The following is an 18,347-nucleotide window of genomic DNA, read 5'->3' as shown; positions in this document are numbered from 1 at the left end:
AGTTCTGGTTTAATTTTTTCTAACACCCAATTATTTGTCTTTTTTGAAGTCCATGGTATGCGCAAAGCTCTCCTCCAACACCACATTTCAAATGGGTTGATTTTTCTCTTATCCACTTTTTTCACTGTGCAACTTTCACATCATACATTTGTTGTTGTTGTTATGTGCCTTCACGTCGATTACAACTTACAGCGACCCTATGAATCAGTGACCTCCAATAGCATCTGTTATGCACCATCCTGTTCAGATCTTGTAAGTTCAGGTCTGTGGCTTCCTTGATGGAATCCATCCATCTCTTGTTTGGCCTTCCTCTTTTTCTGCTACCTTCTACATATGCATATCTGGAATTAGAGGAGCACTACTTGATTGTAGCTAGTAAAATCATTGCCCTGTGTGCATAGTTGTGGTGTAGGGTTGTGGTGCCCACAACAGATCATCTCTTTTTGCAAATGCACCCACAGGCCCCAGAAGGCTGGCACCTCCTGGTTTTGCCAACATAGTTGAGAAGTGAATATAAAACCAACCAACCAACCAGATATTTGGAAAACCAAAAGGCAACTTTATTTCTCAAAAAATAACAACAAACAAGAACTGGTAGCAAAGTCACAACATCGGTACAGTCAAGAGTGAATACTTAAAAAACAAACAAACACATAATTTATATGGAGCAAAGGATCCATCCAGGTGACAGAGGTGGTCAGTTCTATATTACTGGAGGTGGGAGCTGGGGGTGGGGGGAAGAGGGAGAGAAAGTGACAGTATGCATGAGAGAAAGGATGCTGGATGGCAAGAGATTTGATAATGGTCATTTCACAGAGACCAGCACAGTGTGAAAGGTAGTGGCACATCCAGGCTAAAGCTATAGCCCTTCTGCCACCACCCCCATCCCACCCTGTGCCAATTAATCTCTCAAGGTCAAAAGAGACAGAAGTTTTGCGAGAAAGATCCATCTGAAATGGGACACATGGTAACTAAGAAACAGAACAGCATTTGGATACTGACATAACCATAAAAGTGGAGAGTATGTAAATCAACTGGAAAAGCCAGGGTGGGAAGGAAGGGCGGGGGGCACGAGGAAATGTTCAAAACCAGCTTGAGGAAAGAGTTGAGGCCTGCTCAGCTCAGTCTAGTCACGGGACAAGCTAGCCTTTGAATTTCACAGTGCATTTGCTGCCTGGATGTGCAATACTTCCATGGGCAAAGAGAGAGAATAATTGTGCTTTACTGGGGAGGAAGTGTTTCTCCAGAGAAGCTAAGTAGTGGGCTACTCTGGCAAAGCCAGTTCATATGTATTCTCCTGTGATCAAAGGAGGAGGGTGACTAAAGTTCTTGCAGAGTGTGCCCTAGAGGTTTAGATCCTTGCAGAGACAAGCCCCCGCTACAGAAAGACATACCGGTCTTTTTGCAGTGCAAGATGTGTACAAAAGTTAACACTGAGAGATTGTACAGCGTCTTTAAGCAGAGTAAACCAAGCAACCAAATATAAATCCCAGCTTTTTCATTTTTCCATCTAGGGAACAATGTTTCTGGGAGAAGAAAGAATATCATTTGCAACCTCTCAAGGCATCTACGGAGTCATGATCCCTAGTATCTTGAGAACGTACAAAACAATGGCTAATCTGTGGCCCTCCAGATATTGCTTGGCTCCAACTGACATAGCCAAATGGTCAGAAATGATGGGAATCCTAGTCCAATAGCATGTGAATGGCCACAGGTTACCCAGCCCGGTTTACAAGGCAACACAAAAACACCAGAATGATTAATTCTACACCCAACGGGAATTCCTAAAGAGAAACCCAAGGCTCTGTACCAAACCTACTGTAAAACACATTTTTTCTGGCCTCTGGTAAACCAAGAATAGCAAATGTTGTGCTTTCTAGAAGATACAGACTACAACTCCCATCAGCCCCAGCCAACATGGTCAATGGTCAGGAATGATGGGAGTTGTGGTCCAACAATGTCTGGAGGACATTTTGTTGGCTATCCTTGTAATAGAAGCCTCCAGGCAAATGAATCTTGAGCATCACAACGCTTAATACTGCTTTAGCTTCCCTGAATATGCTGGCATTGTGCCAACCTTACTCTTCCTGGGGCAGGGATGGGGCACCTGTAGCCCTCCAGATGTTGTTTGACTACAAATCCCATCAATCCTGAACATTGGTCATGCTGGTTGGGCTGTTGGGACCTGGAATCCAGCTACTTCTGAAGGGCTACAGGTTCCCCCATCGCTGTCCAAGGGCTTGTAGACACAATAAGGATATACTTCTGAACTCTGCACTGTCATCATAGGAAGCTTATAGGGAACACCTCATGCCATGAGGCCCCAACCATCTCAGAGATCTCTGACCTGACTAAGCCAGGCACTGGAGGGAAAAGTGAAAGGGGCAGCACTAGCTCCCAAGTCAGTGTCTTCCCCCCCAAAAAAAACCCTATCCAGCCCAGTTTTCCCCAACCTGTTGTCCTCCAGATGTTGTTTGACTGCAACTCCCATGAACCCTAGCCAGCACAGCCATGCTGGCTGGGACTAATGGGAATTATAGTCCAAAATATGGGAATTGTCATCCAAAATAATCTGGAGAGCACCAGGGTTGGGAAAGACTAGGCTGGCTTCAGCAACCTCTGGCTATGCCTGCAATGGCTGAAATTTAGATCTTGTAACCAGAGTACAGGCAGGCCCCACTTATACGGCAGGTTCCATTCCGGACTGCAGCCATAAAGTGGAAATCACCGTAAAGCGGAACCCATTGAGTATAATGGGGCACATCACGTGAAAATGCCGCAAAATCAGCTTTAAAACGGGGAATTTCCCCTAATTGAAAGCCGCCGCATTAGCGGAATGCCGGAATGCGAAGCGCCGGTAAGCGGGGCCCTACTGTAGTATGCTTTTGACGTATATTTCAAATGTGTATATTTCAGGAATTCTTCCTCATGTTCAGTCCTTATCAATTGTCCAAGCGTGGGATTTTCATTAGTAACATTTAGAAGAAGAGCCGGTACATACACAAAGAGCAACCTCCCAAAATTGCAGGCATACCCCAGGAGTTTTGTATTCATGGTTTCGCGGAAACAATCTAAGAAATAAAAATTCAAGATTGCAAGTATGAAAGGAGGAGGTGCCAGAACGTGACATGCATCTACACCACTTTAAATGCGAAACCTTTTTGAAATTATGGACAGTTAGTTCTTTCCTGAAGTTAAAAGAAAAGAAAAAGATGAGCAGCGGAGGAAAAAGAAAAGTAGCTTAAGAAACCCAACAAGAGTAGGGTGTTGTTTTTAAAGCCAACTTTTCAAAGTATTTTTTTTCACAGCTTAGTGATCTACTCACAGACCAGGGAAACCAGTTAAGGCAGATACACAGTGGACTCGTCAGAATTTTTGTGTGTGCGTACGCACATTGGCCTATCAAAACAGAACCAAATCAGGATAGCTCCTCTTTCCTTCTGCATGAACAAACTCACCTCAGTTGGAAAATTCAGGGCCTCGTGAGCACAGGGCCTGAATGGTATTTTTTTTTGGGGGGGGGACCTCTTAAATTGAGATGGAAATGAAAACTGCATAAAAGAGTGTTAAGGCAGGCTGTTTAAATCCTTTCCACTAGTCAACACTCTGAAGAACTTCTACATGTTGACATTTCAGGAGCCTGTTTAGGCTACAACTGAGGACCTGACCTAGACATGCAAGAGAGTGAGGCGGTACATAAGATTGTTCAATTATTCTATATTTTTAGGCCACAGACTTATTTTTTACAGAAATTAAAACTTTTCATATCTACGTTATAGAAATACATGGGTTGGATCCAATGCTAGTCCTACTCACAGCAGACCCACTAAAGTAATGAACATGACTAACTTAGGTTCATTGATTTCAATGGGTCTATTCTGAGTAAAACTTAGTTGGATACAATCCATCAGGTTTATTTAGTACCTTGACTTTATTGATTTTTTACAACAGAGTTGTACCACTTTAGGGAACTAGTGAGGGATCATATTTTTGCATAACCTACATAAAAAAGAAATTAAAGATCACAGCAAGTAAAGGTCAAGCACATCAGGGAGAGAAGGTCTAGCTGAACCTTCTCCTTTAATGCTAGTTCTCTATTCCCAGGGAGTTTAATTAATTAGTTACGGTAGGAGAGCATTTAAAAAAGGCTTCTCTCACCTGCAATATAAAGTGATGCAGAGCACTCTATTACCTCACAAGAATTACTGCTTTAGTCCACTGCACGGACAGATCAGGCCTTGGTCTTTTGAAAATAGCTCCTTAGTCCCCAACTCTGGATCATCTAAGTGGCAACATTCTACTGCCTAATCCAAAGGTAGATAGCTAAAACTGGAGCAAGACATTCAAATTTCAAAAGCTAACAATTTCAGGCTGTGCTGTGTGTGGCAGGGCTAAGAGGCAGAAAAGGTAACAGATTTGTAATGTTAAAAACTCAAAACACTTGAGGAAGAGCAGATCCTGGGTTCTGCAAGGCTGCCTAAATGTGCACATACATACTCTTGCATTGGAAAAGGGTGCTTTTTAAAGGGATGGCAGGCACAGATGGACATCCCCTTCTATATCGCCATTTTCACAGGTGAAGCATTCTTCCATTCTGCATCTAGTCCCTGAGATCTGTGTACTCCAGAGCTGGTTTCCTCACCTAAGAGATCCCTTGCCAGGAGAGACATTTGTATTTTACCCACTTTCATGAGGTGAAAAAAAAAATCTGGCCAAACTTAATCACAACCTTGGATTCTGTGTCCTGTTTGACCTCTTTTAAGCCAGCCACCATTTTCTCAAGACTGGGAGACTCCCATGTCTTATCTGTGACACAAGGACAAGTGTTTGGAGTGCAGTGATCTCAGGTACAAAGCTAAGAAATGTAGTGTAGTCACCAAAGTGCAGAGGCAAGCTGGTTGTTTCATATTCATTTGAGCTCTCCTACCCACCTTCCAAAGGGGGACCTGCTTGAACATTCAATGTCCTACATTCAAAGTTCTACAGGAGGCAGAGAAAAGAGAGCACTACGTCACAGCAGAGGGAACTCTTTGGTTAACCAAGTCTTCGCCTCAGCTGGTCCAGCAGCACCATCGTTGCAAAGGACACGGCCACAGGATTCGACATTCACTGCAATAATCACCAAATTGGGGTGGGAGGTAGCTGTGTGGGCAGCCATGATAGGAAGCCACCATCAATTTCAACACACACCAGACCAAGACAAGGGCATCAGCCTGAACAAAATGAGTCTTCCAAGATGGCAGCTGGCAGCTCTAACAACAAACATGACCCTCTTCCCCATGGGAGGCAGAGCCAACAAGCCACGCGGCAAAACAGGGATAAGTCTGCTGAGAAGGCTGGGCTTGGGCAAAGTTGGTTTTCAGTTGACATGTCACTGAGCAGTTTGGTTTCCCCCACAGCCCTTCTTGGCTTGTCCCTTGGCAAGAGATGCTCAAGAGCGCCTCAAAAACACACACGTGTACATCTCCAAAAAGCTGCAAGTAAGGGGGGGAGAGGTGACAAAATGTCTTTCGCAACGTGTTCCAGAAACTTGCATTTTGGGGGAAAGCTCCCCTAGTCCAAAACAGTTGGGCCTGCCCCTTGCAGAGGACAAGGGGGAGCGCAGTCCCGTCAGGTCATGTAGCGGGTGATGGCGCGCAGGGCGTACAGCAGGGCAGCCTGCATGCGGGCCTCCAGCAGAAGCAGATTGATGTGCACCTGGAAGAAGAGAAGGGGCCAGTCAGAACGGAAAAGGGAAGGCCCACAGAGAGAGCCATGCAAGGCCTGACACCTCCGAAAGCAGCAGCACTCGAATTCTGGAGCATCTGCCTTGCACACAGAAGGGCCCAGGTTCAATCCCTGGCATCTCCAGGTAGGACAAGGAGAGGTGCCTGCCTGACATGCTGGAGAGCCGCTGCCAGTCAGGGCAGACAAGACTGAGCTAGATGGACAGGGGTCTGACGTGGTATAAGGCAGCTTCCTATGTTCTTATGGGTTCTTGAGCAGCTGCTACTGACCCATGATGCCTGCCCTGAGCCCCCCCTTAAATCTGTATCCTTGGCAACTGGTGCCCCAATCAGCACCAGGTGGCACCATTTCCCATTATGCTCCCTTGTGTTTCTTTGGGACATTGTGGGAAATGTAAATGGCGACACCCAATGGAGTCTTTGCTGAGAGCTCAGCACTGATTGAGAGCACCGTTGCTCACCACCAACACCAGTTAAGGCCACCAAAGTAACAGAGGGCCCACTAGAGCTGACCCCAATCCTCTTCCTTCTCTTCTCTATCCTGTTTGACACAACAAGACAAAAACTGTGCTCCCCTTTTGCTACCAAGGAGTAAGGATTAGGGTGAGAACCAATGTGGTGTGATGCAGCCTTTCTCAATCTTTGGGTCCCCAGATGTAGCTGGACTACAACTCCCATCAGCCCCAGCCAGTATGGCCAATGGTGAGGAATGATGGGAATTGTAGTCTGGCAACATCTGGGGACCCAAAGGTTGGGAAAGGCTGGCGTAACAGTTAGTGGGCTGTCTTTAAGCCATGGAGATCACAGCTCAAATCCTTGCTCAGCCATGGAATTCATTAGGAGACCTTGGGTCACTCTCCCTCACCCTAACCCATCTCACGTGATTGTTATATGTGGTTCCCAGCACATGCACACAAACACACACATCCATCATCTTCTCACATCATCCTGACCTCCTTGCTGAGCAGACTTAAAAGACATATATAATTATCCAAGCCATTTTGGAGACAAATGCACCTATACGCCATGGGAGACTGGGTTGTATCCAGTGCCAGTCCTACTCAAAGCATTGAAATTAATGCAGTTAACTAACTTAGGACCATTAATTTCAATCGGTCTGCTTGGAGTAGAGCTTGGTAGGCTACAACCCCACTGACTTAATACATGGGCATCTCTCCCCATTGGAATGGAATATATATCAACATTCTGCAGGTACACAGAATTTTGCTTCCAGAGATGCTCTGCTTTTCTTTAAAAATAAAAATAAGCAAGTTTCTAGCCCTTATGACTATGAAGATATGCTGGAAAAGCCACTCAGGGAATATTTATTGATGGCAGGCTATATAAGCAAAATGAAATGAAATACAATGTCAGATAGGTAGCCCAGTAAGATTTGTAGTGGTAATAGTGGCTTCAGCACACTGCACAGCTGTTTGCTGCTCTCCAAAATACTAGCAAAACCAGAAGCGTTAAAAATCATAGTAACAAAACATTTCAGAGCTGTACAAAATTTATTATTATTTTATTAATTAAATTTTTATGCTGCCCTTCCTGCCAATAAGAGCCCAGGGTAGAAAAATGAGTAATGAGTAATTATGCAGATTGGCTCAATTTGCAAAATTCAGACAGGTTGCTGAATTCAGTCTCCTGGTGCAGAATTTAGGAAATGTAGCATAAACAGAGCCCCAGGCCTTGCGCATCAAGAACCAAATCATGCAGACATATATATGTACTACTGAAGACAGCAGTGAGATACGTATGTATATGCACTCCGACTCTTGGATGAGATGTGTGCTTGGATAGGGAACAAGTAGATTACTGTACACCACTGGCCTTTAACTGGTGGGTCAGGATCCACTAATAGGTCACAGTCTGATCAAAGGTGGGCCATGACAACATATATAGTAGAAATGGGTCTCCAAATGCGTATTTGTCAGTTCCAGGTCTGAAAAAGTTTAAGACTACTGGACTATGTAGAGTAATACACTTTGGGTATATGTGTGGGGTAAAATGCAAAAGGAAGAAAAAATAAAATAAACTAGTTTAATAATTGCTGGGACCATGTATTAGACCCCATCTGGAATATATACAGTATTTAATGCAGTATCAAACCATTTTAAACAGTCATGGCTTCCCCCAAAGAATCCTGGGAACTATCACTTGTTAAGGGTGCTGACAGTTGTCAGACCTACAATTCGCAGAGTTCTCTGGGAAGAGTGATGGATTGTTAAACCACTCAGGGAATTGTCTCTCTTTGAGGGGAAGAGGTGTCCTCCTAATACCTCTCAGCACCCTTAATAAACTACAGTTCCTAGGATTCTTTGGGGAAAGCCATGACTGTTTAAAGTTGTGTAATACAGCTTTAAAGGTATAATGAAGATGGGGACTCAATGTGCAACCAAATACTGCAGGGATTGGGAACCTGTGGCCCTCCAGATGTTGCTACAGTCTAACGTCCGCAGCCAGCATGGTGGATAGCCAGGGATGATGGGAGATGCAGTCCAGCAACATATGGGAGAGTCCTTCCTGCTATGGCTGTCTCAACAGTGAGAAACCCAGACCAGTCTTTCGAGATCCCAGAAAGAGTGGGAGAAAAACAGCCTCCCTCTCAACTCTACCACCCAGAGAAATGCATGTGGCTTTACCTTCTCAGAATGTTTAAAGTGTCTCCAGAAGTGTGTGTACATTCTCTTGGTGGCTTTCTCCGGGTAACAGGCCACGGTTTTGATGTAGATTTTCAAGCTGCGCTCCAAAAGCTGGTTCACTTCCCTGTAATCGTAGTCGTCGTACCTGGAAAAAGGGGGGTGGAGGTATGTACATTATGAAGCTGCCTTATACCGAATCAGAAACAAAGTGCACATGTCTCCAGCCCAACGTGTTTCAGTCATTTATTGTTAAAAGGGCTTTATTCTTCAGGGGTTGAATTGCGTCACCAGTTAATGTGAATTGGAAATAATTTTTTTAATGGCTTTTTAAAATTTAAATTATCATAGTTGCACATCACATATCCTAAGACAAAATAAAATAAATTATATTACAACAAAGCCCAAAAGTGCATATGGTTGTACATTTTCCTGATTTTTGTTAGTTCAGTAACATAACAAACATGCTCCATTTTTCTTTGGAGAGATTGTTCTTCTGCTTTCCCTCTCTAATGCTTACTGTATTAATTTAACCATGTATACTTTCCCCCATAATTTCACAATCCAGTCTTCAACAGCTGGAGTTCTTATTTTCTTCCAATTTGCTGAGATCAACATTATTAGAAGATGCACTACCATTTCTCAACCTTCAGTCAGAAAACCAAAAAAGTACAGTCACAGGATCCAATAATAACTTATAACCTGTTATAACTTCGATTTTGTTAATTACTTCTCGCTGCCTAACAGATCTATCTAACAGAGATCTCTGCAGACTGCTTTTCAGTTTAACACCTGGAGAAAGCCTTTAAACAATGATTGGCTGAAACACGTTAGGTTGTTTTGAAAATAAAATCCTGAGACGTGTTTGCTTTTGTTCATGTTGGATGCTCTACGGTTTTTGCATTTATTGCTATACTGAATCATACCACTGGGTCCAACTAGCTAAGTTACAGCCATTTCGATCGGCAGCTGCTCTCCCAGGGTCTTCTGTGGAGTAGGCCTTTCCTGGCCTTGCTAATCAAGGCACTTTAAAATGGAGATGCTAGAGAATCAGCCTGGACTTTCTGCAAGCAAAGCACCTGCCCTGCACTCAGGGCCAGCACCAGATATGACCGGGCCTTTGGGTGTCAGCCTGCCCAGACCCATAGCGCCATAGCCCAACTCTCCCCATACAGGTGGCACGGGACTAATAAGCCCGCATGCGCATCCCATCTACCCCTCCTGTCCTTGTGAATGACGTGTGCACATGCTTGCCATCAACCAAGATAGTGGCGGGGGCATCAGCCCCTTACGAAAGGCCCCGACACCATCTTGGTTGATAGCAGGCATGCATACACAGAGCGCATGTCACTCACAGGGACAGGAGAGGTAGGAGGGATGCATGGGCGTGTTTCCTGAATCCCATGCTGACAGCATAAGGGGGTGCCTGGGAGCTCCCTCTCCATGATCCATGGCAGGGTCGGGGCCGACGTTCCATGATCCGCAGCAGCAAAAGCGCTACCCTCCCACCCTAAGGAGGGGACCTTCAGGGACCCTCAGCCAGGGCCTGACCTGGCCGCCCTTTGGTGCTGGCCTTGCCTGCACTATTGAGCCCTTCCCAGAGAAACAGCTGCTTTAGCTCCATGCAAACCAACAGCATCATTACTCCTTTCCTCTTCTTTTAAGTCAGGAGTTGGGAACCAGTGGGCCCCCAGACTAATTTAATGGGGGTGAGAAAGAAGGGGAAAATGGGGAAAGGGGTGGTGGTGGCAGAAAGAAAAAGACAGGGCAGAAAAAGGTTGCCTCCCCTTGTTTTAGGTGAACCGTTCTGTTCACATGGCAGATCCAGCAGAGGCTATGACAAGACAAGTCCTCCCACATCCTCCAAGCGTGCCTAATATCTGACCTCTCCATACATTAGATGACTCACTCCCTGATTCACACCAGTTTGGCAAGATCCATGCAAGGCCATCCACGTGGCGGGGCCAGTCATCCAAACTAATCTTGCCAAAACATACACTACAGGTTATTTCCCCACTCACCAGTTCTATACAAAACCAAGCAACTGGTCTGAAAAGGATGGTGGTTCCCTTCCCATATGCTTCCTTCTCCTCCTGTGTATTCTGCTTGTGAGTTTACTTCCTGGTTTGAGGCAAACCATATTTTGCTGTTTCTTGCTGGTTCACATGTAATGCCAAAACCATTGTTCTGCCATTAATACAAATTTACTTACTATTTTTTATCCCACTTTTCAGACAATTGTCATTGCCCAAACACCAGGAAGCACCTAATTAAGTACAGCCTATTAAGGATAGATGGAGGATGTGAATACAAGGTTCATCCTCACACTGCCAAACCATGGTTTGGTGCGACATACAACTTGGTCCAATGTTTTCTTTTCTAAGAATTAATTATCCAGTAAAGTAAAAGTCTGGAAACTGTAAGATGAAAGGTACTTCATGTTAACCAGGCAAGGCTGAAGGAACAAGATAGGCCAGCCACAGTCGCATGATTGTATTTGGCACCTGAATGCCTACTGCTTCGCTCCACCCTTCTTGTAGCAGTGAAACAAGCCAGAGTTAACAATTGTTTCCCATTATATTGGAACCAGGAAACAATGGTTAAGGGTTTCCAAACAAGGCAGAATAGGAAAACACTGGTTCAAACTGTTGGCTTCCAAATTCTCGCTTATTTGGAAGCTCTTCACCAAAGTTTCCTTGTTCAGACATAGAAGGAAACTATTGTTAGCTGTGGCTTCTTGGCTCATTTTGCTGCTCATGTAATGGGAGAAGTGCAGTAGCGATGAATGGGTGCTTGAAGCTTATGTGTCTCTTGGCTTATTTAACCAAGATTTGATTGTGCAAATGCAGTCAGAATGTACAGGTTTAGGACGAGGCGCATAACAGCACAGGACAAGTCTGTTAGAGTTTCCTTGATGGGACACAATGCCATGAATGGGAGTGGGGGAAGGGGGAAAAACAAAATGTCTTACCGAATGCCAAACACACAATGAACATAATTCCAGATGGCCCTCCTGAGCATAGATGTGTCCACCCCACTGTGCATAGCTATTGTGTTATACGTCAGGTTGTAAACCACTTGGAATTTCTCATCTAGCAATTGTCCCGCATCAGGATACAGGCGATTGATGAGCGAGTAGCCATGGTCCTCCCAGGTGTAATCCTGTGTAGAGAATAAAACAGCTTCTTTGGTGCTTCTGCGCCACAAAGCCTACTGATACTATTAAGTTGTTTACTGTTTTGACAGGTCTTGCCCCTGTTCATCCACTTAAAGCAGGGCTTTTTAAGATCAACAGAGTATTGCAGGATGCACAGATATTAAGTTTATCTTTTTATACCATGGCTATCCCCAAGGAACTTGCAGCTAGTGTGCGTTTGTACTTCCAGCTTTTTCCTACTTGCAAAGATAGAAAGAAAATCACACTCCTCTTACAGATGGTATTCGTGAGATCAAGTATGACTATGTTCTACTTTGCAAGAAGCTCTGTAGTGGCTAAACTCATTGAAGCAGCATTAGCAGTGTACAGCTATATTCAGATTCTATAAGCCCACCATGTTGAAAGAAAAAAAAGATTAAAAAGATTTCCACTTGCACAATGGAACTGCCACCCTCCTCCCCCTGCACCCTCTCCAAATCTGCTCCAGAGGGTTGGAGGAATCCCCAGAACAAGTTTGGGGGGGCACAGGGGGAGCAAGTGGAAATCCTTGCATTAATGGAACTAGTTACCTAGTGATATATTAGATACAAGTTAACGTTAGTTGAACTCAGTCTCCACTAGGGATGGAATAATCTGACAATTTCAATTCTGTTTCTCATTTTTCTAATTTTAAATTGGGTTCTCCTAATTTCTGCAGCAATTTGCAATTTTTTTAAAAAAAATGCTCATGAAAATTCAACATTTTAGTGTGAATTTCTCCTAATACAGTGGTTCCCAACCTTTATGAGCATGGGACCCCCTTTATAAGCTGAAAGTTTTTTGTGACCTCCTCCCCCCAGGGAGGCAGGCTGGCTGCCAGGAAGGAAGGGGGAAAGCAGCCTTTCTTTGCAGGCTTGCTTCTTTTTGCTTCACAAAAAGCCCTCTCCTCTCATCCTAAGTAAGGGTGTTGTCAGTAGCAGCAGTGCAAGGAGACGGGAATCAGTGATAGTAATCCCCTCTTCTTCCTGGTAGCCCCACCCTCAGCCTCCTTTGGCATCTGCCGTGTATTTTACAGGCAGATGCCTGCCCTTAGTGCGCCTGAAAGATGCTCTAGCACTTCAGCAAAAGGCCTCCCCTCTCGTTTGGAGCAAGGGGGAGGTGTCATCTGCAGTGGCAGTGGAAAGCAGACAGTGTAGAAGGAGTGAAGACTTTTTTTAAAAAAATAATAATTAATTCATTTCTTTACTGTTCATGGCCCCCACGGCCCCCCTGGGGGTCCTGGCCCCCAGGTTGGGAACCACTGTCCTAATAAACACATTTTGACTAATGTACACATTTTTGCAAGCAATTTATCCTAATATAATGCATTTTTGTACATTATTTTCACCAATGATCATTTTGTGCACACCTTCCCCTAATATATACAACTTTGTGAACATTGCTCGATTGTAGAACTACATTGCAACACTCAGATAAGTGTAAATTTTGAAAAACCAAATGTGCACACACCCCCACAGACACACACACCCACTAATGTTTGAGAACTCCTTAACTAAAGCATGCAAAGCAAGGAAATGTTGCATGTTACCAATCTGCAGGACTGATATTAAAGGACAGAATTTACATTGTGTTCTGGAGGAAGGGGAGGTGGGTAAAACCATGATCATGCACACAAAGCATGGATCTTAAATGCACATGGATAATGTACCTGAGCTCGGAAAGTTGGGGGCGTCTGTTCTCCTCTCTTGGTGAAATCCTTGTATCCAAACTCTGGATCCTCCACAAAGCGCAGGACGTTGGGAGGCAGGGAGTGTTCAGTAATGTCTACTGGGGACAGGACCCAAAGGAAGATGACCATGAGGGCATCAAACACAGCAACCCCTCTCTAGAAAGTGCTTTTTCTTCAACGAGAACAGAGATTGGGTGCAACTAAGCTATTTTAGTGGAGTATAAATTTTCCTTATTTGACTATATATTTTTAAGACATTGGCTGTACATTACACACATTTGGATCTACCTAGTAGTTAGCCACTCTGGAGGCAGGAAAATAACCGTCTTGCACTAAGTTCCAATGCAAGATTCTCTACTTTTCTTTGCATCATCTGTTTCAGCTGATGACAGCACAGCCGCCTGGGAGAACCCCACCCCCCAAATCCTTTCCAAGCCCATCAGCCCAGAGTTCTAGGAAACTCTCTACTGAAACTCGCCTCCATCTCACCTGAAGGCGTAACAAGCAGGCTCTCTCTCTTTTCCATTTCGAAGCGCGTCTCCATCTCCTCCTGCGTGACTCCCTCTTCTTCCAACTGGCACTCCTGCAGCAACTTCATCCTCTCCATCAGCACTTCCACCTCCTCGACAGCATCTGAGCCCTGAGAAAGTTGGGACAGAAACCGGTTAGCTCCTGGGACAGGCATTTATAAACCACTTAACTGGGGAAGGTCCACAGCTTGCTGGCAGAGCATCTGCTTTGCATGCAGCCTGGCTCAGGTTCAATCCCTGGCATCTCCAGGTAGAGCTAGGAGTGTTCCCTGCCTGAAACCATGAAGGGCTGATGCTAGTCAGTGTTGACAATACTGAGCTTGATGGACCAATGGTTAACTTGGGATAAGGCCTAAATCCTAAAATAAGCCTCGAAATGCTGCACATAAAAGATCAGTAATACGTAGATCAAATAAGCAAATATCTAAAAAGGAAGTACAAAATAACTCACTTATTTTATACGGTCTTACTATCTGCTGACTGCATTACATCCTACGTTTTGCACAATGCAGTGCTAATGATGTCGAGGGAAGAGAAATTGGAAGGGGAACTACACAGGCAAACTAATCCATAAGATCTACACCAGCCTCCCCCATCCTGGAGCTGTCCAGATGTTTTAGACAACAGCTCCCATCTTTCCTGACAAGTGGCCATGCTCTCTGGAAATTATGAGAACTGAGAGTTCAAAATATCTGGAGGTCACTGGGATGCCGGGGGGGGGGAGGTTACCTAGGCCAACACCTGGAGACCATCAGGAACTATTTAAAAGTATTTTCTCCTGATACCTTTTTGTTTTTTTTAAAGGATTGTGCTATTATTCAGCCTTTCCATGAGGCTGCAGCAGAGGAAAAGAGAGGAAGCAGGACCACTCCATCTGCTAGAAAGCTGCTCCACCAGTTTCCTCCCGCCTTCAGCTGTCACCTGGCAGCAATCCTTCCATCAGGCTGCAGCGAGGGAGAGAAGGGAAGCAGGGCCGCTCCATCGGCTCAGATGAGAGCCCAGCTATTTTTGGCTCCTTCCCTGCTTGAATACTTTCCATTCTAGCTGATCATTCTATAAACTTTGTAACTAAAGATCTAGTGCCCGAGTTTGCTTTTTTCCTCCTCCCTCCCCCAGTCCCTTCTGTGTTGCATCTTTTAGGTTAACCATGGAGTGTTTTCCTTTTATAGATCTGATGTATCATCATAAGCCACTCTGGGTTAATAATGCTTTTAAGAAAGGAAATAAGCAACGTGGAGATCCCAGGACTCCCTGCACTCTCTACGAACGCCCCCCCCCATTTTCTTGTTCTATTTTCTTCTGGGCTTTAAGGGGACTAAATGCAGTAAGGAAAAAAACTTACACTGGAACTGTTGACTCCATCCTCCGAGGCCGGGCTGCTATCACAGCTGCACGGCGAGGGGGGCCGGAAGACGTGGCCTCCCTCTTGGTCGATCTCCAGATTGATGCCACAGCCAAAGACGAAGGAGGCAAGCGAGTGGTAATGCGTGAGGAGCACCAGAGCCTGGATGAGTTCTGCCAGGGACCAGCTGTTGTCCCTTGTCTTCAGGAGCGCCTGTAAAAGACCGAAGGAGACCTCATCTAGCTCCGCGTGCCAAAAGAGGAACTGCCCATCTCTAAATAGGAAGTGGATGTCATTAAACACCACTCTAAGGTAATGAGCTACCTTACCGACTGAAGCAACAGATCCATCTAGCTCACAATTAGGTTTCCAGCGACTACACCTGGGGCCTTATCTATGTGACCTACTACTGATCTACAGCAGGGATGGGTGAGCCTGCAGCCTTCCAGGTGTTGCTGAACTACAACTTCCATCAGCCCTAGCCAGCATGCCCAGAAGTCAGGGATGATGGGAGCTGGAATCCAACAACATACAGAGGGGCACAAGTTTCCTGCTCCTGATCCATAACGCCCTTCCCAAGAGTGGCCTCAGTTGGCATAAACTGTATACCACACAAAGATTCCCTTCTGCAACTCTCCCAGCTGACACTCGCAACAACTAGATGATACAGCAATGTAGATTCAGATTTATTGTAACTTATGACCCAGCACCATTGGCCCACTCCAGGTTCTTCACACAATCCTTAGGAACATAAGAAGATGCCTTATACCGAGTCAGGCCAATGGTCCATCTAGCCTAGCATTGTTTTCACTGAGTGGAAGTTGCTCTTTGGGGTTTCAGACAGGAAGTCCTTCCTAGTCCTACCTGGGGATGCCAGGAATTGAACCTGGACCTTTTTGCCTCTGTGAGGAACTTGATCTCACAGCCAATCCCTACAAGAAAGCATGAATGTCCCGCCCACCATTCAAAGTTAACCCACAAGAGAAGAACTAGACAATGATCAAATCTACCAGGCCAAAAAGGTTCCCCACCCTTGCAGTACACAATAGTGAACCAGAGAGGCCAACAGTCTGATCTAGTATGAATCAGCATCCTATATTTGTATGTTATTCGTTTTTTGGGGATTGCCAAGAAAACAAGAAAATGGGGAAGATTTAATTTTAAAGGGTTGGTCTTATGAACCAATACATTTTCCTCTGAGGAGGTTCAATGGATGGGATTTGTTCACCTATCATCCTGTGAGCAGCAGGGAAGGAATCTCCTTCCTTGCCCCTCCATCAGCCTAGCAAGGATATACAGTTCTTTTCCCCCCTTAGCATTTCCCCTGTAACATACAACTCAGGCTGCATACACACCATATATTTAAAGCACATGACTTCCCCCAAAGAATCCTGGGAGTTGTAGTTTGTTAAGAGTGATGGGAACTCTAGCTCTGTGAGGGGAAAACTACAGTTCCCTGGATTCTTTGGGGGAAAGCCATGTGCTTTAATTGTACACAGCGTCATCATTTATTCCTTGCGTCCCACCCTTCCTCCAATGAGCTCTGGAGAGCTTACACAGGAAAGTAAGGACAAGGATGTCTATGACTAGACAAGATTACCTAGTAAGTAGGGATTTGAATCCAGGTGTCCTTGGTCCAAGTCTCACATACTAGCCACTATGTCACATTGTCTTTCCACCCTGCCTTTCAACAGAGAGCAGCCAGAGTGGGATCAGCTTCAAGGCTCACTGCTCCAATGCCCTTCCTGGTTACTTACCTCAATGTGTGCCTTGGTGATCAACCAGGGCCGGTGGGCGAGGATCTTGTTAATTTCATTGAGGTTCCTCAGTTTCTGTGGGGCATACTGCAAGCCTCGCAGCCACTCTGGATCCCCACCCACCTGGAGAAACTCTCCCATGTGAAAGCCCACCAGATAGGAACACTGATGTCTCGCAGCAGCCTGAGAAATTGGAAAAATGAAAGAGAGGCATTACTCAGAAAGAAATAAGGCATACGCTATGGGCACATCGAGCAATACAGAAGCAGTTGCCCATATTAGCTTCGTATTGGTGAATCCCTTGAATTTTGATGGCCATGTACTTTTAAATTATATTCCTGTTATATGAGGATCAACGGCAGGGCAGGGCAATAAGAAAGGATTTTATGTCACTAGGAGACTCACACTTCAAGCCTGGGAGGACAAATACCCGTCAACTATTGCACAAAGGTTTGCTGACCTGAATGCCCCTCTACATTTGAGCGTACCTTCTAAAAACACCAACTTCGTCTGGATGCCTATTTGGACATTTGGATGGCATATATGGATCTATATGTGTAAACTAAAAGCCTCTATCTCTGTTTCAATGTTCTATTAATGTGAGCTGACAGGTTTTTCTTTCTTTTTTTCTTGACACTGCAATTAAAAATCATTTTTTTAAAAAAAGAATAAATGCAAAAGCAGTCTGCTAGGGATCATCTGTTAGCACAGTGGTGCACAGGGCCACTTTGGCATCACTGGACCCAGATGGTGAGGAGACCTTCCCATTGGGCAATGCTTAATTCCTGAAATTGAGAGACTCATAGGAAGCCGCCTTTGCACTGTCGAGACCACTAGCCCATCTGCTCAGTGCTGTCTACACCAGTCTTCCCCAACTGGCGCCCTCTAGGTATTGTTAGACTCCCCTTCCAGTCCCAGCAACGATGGCTGATGGGAACTGTAGAATGTCAAAAAAAGGGAAGGAATTCCAAAACGTATAAATTTATTCAATGATTTCTTTAAAAGAGAAAGAATTTATCTCAATATGCCCAACGCATTTCAGCCCTGCAAAAGAGCTTTCTTCAGGGGCTACAAACAAATTAAAAAAACATCATTTTAACAGACAGCTATGTGGCAGCTATCACAGTTTTGCAATGTCTCCGAGTTGTTTCCTATTTATATTAGTACACTTATATGCAGAAGTTTAGAAGCTTGCAAAAACTGCAAGTCTGTATATTCCAAAAATACAAAAGCCACCCCCCCCCAAAAAAAAATGACAAAAGAAGTTCCTTCCCATTTCATTTTACCCATTGGTAGAGGTCACCCAGTCAGTATTTTTCATCTCTTCCAAAATTTCCTAGACTTCAACATTCAGATGTAATACATTTCCATGCTGAACTATTTAATGGATTAAATTGCTGCAGGTTTAACTGTTTGTTTAAAAAGAGAAATTGGAAACCATGAAGAATTAATTTTATACAAGTGTAGTGATAGCTTTTGAAAGCT

General features: G+C 44.7%; 1 protein-coding gene across 4 annotated transcripts in view; it reads right to left on the bottom strand.

Moving 5' to 3' along the window:
* Positions 1-538: 538 nt before the first annotated feature.
* SESN2 (sestrin 2) overlaps positions 539-18,347 on the bottom strand; it is a 56,357-nt gene continuing 38,548 nt past the window's right edge. For 3 of the 4 annotated variants that reach the window (XM_061596684.1, XM_061596687.1, XM_061596688.1), the window contains 7 exons: positions 16,863-17,045; positions 15,106-15,318; positions 13,723-13,873; positions 13,213-13,331; positions 11,340-11,530; positions 8,372-8,516; positions 539-5,697 (listed from right to left, as the gene is read on the bottom strand). In XM_061596684.1, the coding sequence (XP_061452668.1) occupies positions 5,611-5,697; positions 8,372-8,516; positions 11,340-11,530; positions 13,213-13,331; positions 13,723-13,873; positions 15,106-15,318; positions 16,863-17,045 (1,089 nt within the window). In that variant the 3' untranslated portion in view covers positions 539-5,610. The remainder of the gene's footprint in view (positions 5,698-8,371; positions 8,517-11,339; positions 11,531-13,212; positions 13,332-13,722; positions 13,874-15,105; positions 15,319-16,862; positions 17,046-18,347) is intronic. The other variant, XM_061596686.1, reaches the window with a different exon arrangement.

The sequence above is a fragment of the Rhineura floridana genome, chromosome 15, assembly GCF_030035675.1.
Source record: "Rhineura floridana isolate rRhiFlo1 chromosome 15, rRhiFlo1.hap2, whole genome shotgun sequence".
Taxonomy (NCBI): domain Eukaryota; kingdom Metazoa; phylum Chordata; class Lepidosauria; order Squamata; family Rhineuridae; genus Rhineura; species Rhineura floridana.
The sequence above is the reverse complement of the archived record's forward strand: the minus strand, read 5'-3'. Positions and strand labels throughout refer to the sequence as shown.